At 45.9% G+C, this 6,085-nt stretch overlaps 1 protein-coding gene across 1 annotated transcript in view; it reads right to left on the reverse strand.

Annotated features, from left to right (window-relative positions):
- The window catches only part of TMEM237 (transmembrane protein 237), a gene marked incomplete at its 5' end in the record, with an annotated part of 58,502 nt that extends 57,409 nt beyond the window's left edge, over positions 1-1,093 (reverse strand). The window contains one exon of the mRNA XM_082260482.1: positions 1,050-1,093. Coding sequence (XP_082116608.1) covers positions 1,050-1,093 — 44 coding nt within the window. The remainder of the gene's footprint in view (positions 1-1,049) is intronic.
- Positions 1,094-6,085: the final 4,992 nt, after the last annotated feature.

Raw genomic sequence — 6,085 nt, forward strand, 5'->3', positions numbered from 1 at the left:
TTCTGACAACTCGGACAAGCTTTATAAATTCTAGACTTTGAATGGATGTAGAGAAGAGAAGACTGCCAATGAACATGTACAACTTATGTAGGAGAATGTGTTGCATCTCTGTGTATCAACTGAGGCCAGTCACTTCACTGGGTATATGTGAGGGTTTACAACCACTTTACAATATTCTCCATAGTGACAGCTTTATTTAAAGTTTGTAAGCAAGTGCAATTGCTCTAGATCTAAGGGGGAAGCTCTGCTGATTTCTATCATCCAATCATGCGCAAGCACAATTTCTGTTTTTTTTTTTTCTCTTCGCATGCGATTGGGTATTCTTTGGAAAGTGAAGCTTTACCTCATTTACTGAGCTCTGGAGCAAGTGTACAGTATATTTGCCTTAAGTAAATCAACCCCAGTGTTTATATTGCATTTGCTGGTTCATCTTCCCCTCCCCTTCATCAACATGCTAATAACATTTTTTAACCACTTCAATACAGGGCACTTTCACCCCCTTCCTGCCCAGGCCAATTTTCAGCTTTTAGCGCTGTTGCATTTTGAATGGTTATTGCAATGCTGTACCCAAACAAAATTTTTATCATTTTTTCCTACAAATAGAGCTTTAGTTTTGGTGGTATTTGATCACCTCTGGGTTTTTTCTTTTTGCTAAAATTTTGAAAATACTTTTGTAAATAAGTACGTTTTCTCCTGCACTGACAAGCACTAATGAGGCTGCACTGAGGGGCACTGATCAGATGGCACTGATGAGGTGGCACTGGTGATGAACCACTAATATGTAACACTGATGGGCACTGATATGTAGCACTGATGGGCACTGATAGGTGGCACTAATAGGTGGCACCGATATGCAACATTGATGGGCACTCATAGGCAGCACTGATGGGCACTCATAGGCAGCACTTATGGGCACTTTTGATGGCACTGAAAAATGGCACTAATAGGAAGCACTGATGAGGAGGCACTGATATGCATTACTAATGGGCACTGATTGGAATCCCTAATAGGCACTGATTGGCATCTTTAATGAGCACTGATTGACATACCTGTTGGCCACGGGTTGGCATCCCTGGTGGGCTCTATTGGGCATCCCTGGTGGGCCTGCACATATAATTAATGTGCTGATTATCAGCGCAGACAACCCCTGTCAGGAAAAAGCCGATAAACGGCACCTCCTGGTTACGATGTGACCAGCTGTGATTGGTCACAGCTGATCACATGGTAAATAGCCTACGTCATAGGCTCTTTACCGGGATCGGAGATGTGGTGTGTCAGAGTGACACACCGCACCACCGATCATCACGCCCCCACAGGTGCACACGAGCAGCTTATCATGCTGGGAGTCATATGATGCCCAGTCAGGATAACTTAACCACTTTGGGGCCATCATTCTGCTATATGGCAGGCAGGAAGTGGTTAAAGAACACCTTTTTGTCTTCATTACATAATTGATTTTAGACCCAGTGACATCATTGCTTGGTCTCATTGCTTCTCTATGCAATGCAGGCAGATCATGGGTGCTGGGAGAGACTTGTAGGCTTCTGCACATACTGTTGCTTTCTGAAAAACATCAAAGCACCCTGCCTCAGTACCATTCTCAAGAGCCCTGATGTTAGCAGTCTTGATATGCAAATATCAAAATGCCTTGGTGGGTGGGTGACAGTTTAGTGGCGTGGGCATTCCGAGGCATGCAGGCAGACCGCCTTGGATAATGTCCACATGTAATGCTGAGCCTCGATGACTAGAAGACCTGAAATCTAATGAATGCCAGGGACAGTCAAGGCTACGAGAAAAGTGCTAGATGATGCTGGCTGTCCTCCAACCAGCTAATGAGGCAGGCTCTCTCTGACTTGCTGCAGCTTTAAAGCAGGCATCTACATTTGCCCCTAAAGGCTCCATTCACACCTGGGAGTAACAGAAACGCAGGCAGAAATGAACATTTCTGCCTGCGTTTCTGCAAACGAGCAACACACTTGCAGTGCCATTATTTCTTAAACGTGAGTAGCAATTCTAAAGTGGAAAACGCACAAAACCATGCAACAGAAAGGATGCAAATTCTGGGACCAATCCCCCTGTGGCTTCCCCTGCAACAGCTGAAAGCTGGCAGGAGAAAGAGGAGAAGCCACAGGGGGATCGGTTCTAGTAATTGCACCCCTGACACTCCAATCTCCCCCTGCTGCTTGTCAGCTGCCCAGATCCCCATACAGGAGGGCTGGTGTGACCCCCCTTATCAGCAGCTCTGAATGTATGGGTCATGCAGGTTTTATTAAACATTGTGCTTCAATGACAGCCCATTCATAATGCATTGGCTACCTTAATGCAATGCACCTTAACGCATGCCGTAACGCACAATAACACGTATGCATTAATACTCCGCAAGGAATCTCTTCAGAACTTGTTAGCTATTCTCTTTTTTTGCATTCTTTATGATTCTATGTGCCATCTCTTAATGGACAGCTAAGTAGACCTCCTGTCTATAGAGAAGATACAAAGTTTACAATATGTTTTTTATTCCCGGGTTTAAAACAAGACAAATAAGAGAAGAATGTCGAGAAACAGTGACACCGATACACATACTGTGTCATTCATTTCATCAGTGACACTGGTAAACCAATTTAGGGAATAATGCAATCCCATTGTACTGCTCTTATACACATCGGGGGCAATGCACTAAGCTGCCTGATTTATTTTAACCATGTTCTTTACTTGTTCGTTATCTCTTTCCATTCAAACAATAAATTCAAATACCAAAATGCTGCATAGGTATTGGATTCTCCTTCGAAATCAATAACTATTGAAAGAATTCATGTCTTATAAATTGGTGTCAATCAACGGACACTAAACAATATCTTTATTCTCCAAAAACACCCCATACACGTCCATTATTTCAAGGCCTTGTAATACATTTTTCATGAAACGGTTACTGTGTATGTGTACTCATTTCTGTTTGTTTGGAATAAGCAGTACACACTAGTTGGAGCCAAGTGATGCGTTCTATGCACACTACAATTCCCATAGCCCAGCTCGGCAGTGAGCAAGAGAAGGTGACTATGTTCCTACATACAATGAGCCCATGGAGAAGGAACGTAGGCACCCTCTAATAGGAAGCCAGATCAAAGGAACTTAAAACAAGGAATCTGGAGATCTGGAGGCCAGGCCAATAGAACGTAAGTTTTAAGTAGAGCTTCTTCGCACTTAGGGCTCTTTCACATAGGTGGAACAATCGGACCATGCATTGCCCTCTATGGAGCGGCAAATGTCAGTGGACATCCAATCTGATCATGTCTGCTAAAAACAAACGGATGGGGATCCATTGCCTGCCCGCAAAAAACAGACAGCTGGGGATCCATTCCCTATCCACTAAAAACAGAAAGATGGGGATCCATTCCCTGTCTGCTAAAAACAGACGGCTGGGGATCCATTCCCTGTCTGCTAAAAACAGACGGCTGGGGATCCATTCCCTGTCTGCTAAAAACAGAATGATGGGGATCCATACCCTGTCTGCTAAAAACAGAAAGATGGGGATCCATTCCCTGTCCGCTAAAAACAGACGGCTGGGGATCCATTCCCTGTCTGCTAAAAACAGAAAGATGGGGATCCATACCCTGTCTGCTAAAAACAGAAAGATGGGGATCCATTCCCTGTCTGCTAAAAACAGACGGCTGGGGATCCATTCCCTGTCTGCTAAAAACAGACGGCTGGGGATCCATTCCCTGTCTGCTAAAAACAGAAAGATGGGGATCCATTCCCTGTCTGCTAAAAACAGAGGGATGGGGATCCAGTCCCTGTTTGCTAAAAACAGATGGATGGGGGATCTAGTCCCTGTTTGCTAAAAACAGATGGATGGGGGATCTAGTCCCTGTTTGCTAAAAACAGATGGATTGGGATCTAGTCCCTGTTTGCTAAAAACAGATGGATGGGGATCTAGTCCCTGTTTGCTAAAAACAGATTGATGGGGGATCTAGTCCCTGTTTGCTAAAAACAGATGGGTGGGGATCTAGTCCCTGTTTGCTAAAAACAGATGGATGGGGATCTAGTCCCTGTTTGCTAAAAACAGATGGATGGGGGATCTAGTCCCTGTTTGCTAAAAACAGATGGATGGGGATCTAGTCCCTGTTTGCTAAAAACAGATGGATGGGGATCTAGTCCCTGTTTGCTAAAAACAGATGGATGGGGATCTAGTCCCTGTTTGCTAAAAACAGATTGATGGGGATCTAGTCCCTGTTTGCTAAAAACAGATGGATGGGGATCTAGTCCCTGTTTGCTAAAAACAGATGGATGGGGGATCTAGTCCCTGTTTGCTAAAAACAGATTGATGGGGATCTAGTCCCTGTTTGCTAAAAACAGATGGATGGGGGATCTAGTCCCTGTTTGCTAAAAACAGATTGATTGGGATCTAGTCCCTGTTTGCTAAAAACAGATGGATTGGGATCTAGTCCCTGTTTGCTAAAAACAGATGGATTGGGATCTAGTCCCTGTTTGCTAAAACAGACGTTGGGGTTCTCAATAAACATCCTATAAAACAACTAAAAAAGTATAAAAAGAAAAAAAGAAAATCCCTGTATGAGGATGTCGCCTGCACATGATTGGAGTGACTCTTCAGACATTTTATTTCAGATCCTTTAGTAAATCCCCCTGATGAGTCCTGGATGATTTTCTGATGTCAGCACTGTGTATGACATATAGTCAGCCTACCCAGAGCAGAAACTCCACATGTGCTGTGCACACATCTTCATGGAGTGAAATACTTCTTCCATAAGAATTCAGAGGTGAGATCTCCTGCTTCTCCAGCCTTGGAGTCTCATTTCTCCTGCTGCAGGAGAGATGTAAGAGGTGCAAGTAATAGACAGAGCAGGGAATATAAAGCAGAGATGACACCCCAAGGATCATATAAGATAATATAGGTGTCCGCTCATCAATATTGAGAAGTCATGGGAGTTGGCTATAGAGCGCCAGCACACAATGAAGCTCGGTAATGATGGCTCTCGCAGTGTATAGGATTATCTGTGTCCAGTGACATCACTAATAATAGCAGAGATCCCCCCCTTTCCCCGATCACTGTACAGGATTTGTGTATCCATCCCCCCAGCACACTGATCCCATCCTCAGGGTGTCCGGAGAATACATTGATTTCATCTCTCACCCGCTTTCCTTCCATTGCTGGGACTCCACTCAATCACAGCGCTGTACACAGGCAAGGAACAGCCATCTGGTTGTCATGAGAACAGGGAGGAGGACCTATGTTACATCACCCCATGTGATCAGATCACATGACAAGGGGAGGGGCAGTGTCTGTAGGCAATAGGCATGCTTGTGTGATCTGGGAGGAGGGAGAGCTGTAGTATGAGTACAGTCCATGCAGGAGAGAGATTATAGCAGCTAGGTTTCTATGCCAGGTGTAATAAGAGGGTGCAATGTGACTGATCTGTGACCTGTGTAGTGGGGTGCAGTGTGAGGGGAGCTCTGACCTGTGTAGTAGGGTGCAGTGTGAGGGGAGCTCTGACCTGTGTAGTACTGCACCCTACTATACAGGTCAGAGCTCCCCTCACACTGCACCCTACTACACAGGTCAGAGCTCCCCTCACACTGCACCCTACTATACAGGTCAGAGCTCCCCTCACACTGCACCCCACTACACAGGTCAGAGCTCCCCTCACACTGCACCCCACTACACAGGTCAGAGCTCCCCTCACACTGCACCCTACTACACAGGTCAGAGCTCCCCTCACACTGCACCCTACTACACAGGTCAGAGCTCCCCTCACACTGCACCCTACTACACAAGTCAGAGCTCCCCTCACACTGCACCCTACTACACAGGTCAGAGCTCCCCTCACACTGCACCCTACTACACAGGTCAGAGCTCCCCTCACACTGCACCCTACTACACAGGTCAGAGCTCCCCTCACACTGCACCCCACTACACAGGTCAGAGCTCCCCTCACACTGCACCCTACTACACAGGTCAGAGCTCCCCTGACACTGCACCCTACTACACAGGTCAGAGCTCCCCTCACACTGCACCCTACTACACAGGTCAGAGCTCCCCTCACACTGCACCCTACTACACAGGTCAGAGCTC

Source organism: Pelophylax lessonae (genome assembly GCF_965119305.1).
Source record: "Pelophylax lessonae genome assembly, chromosome: 6".
Taxonomy (NCBI): domain Eukaryota; kingdom Metazoa; phylum Chordata; class Amphibia; order Anura; family Ranidae; genus Pelophylax; species Pelophylax lessonae.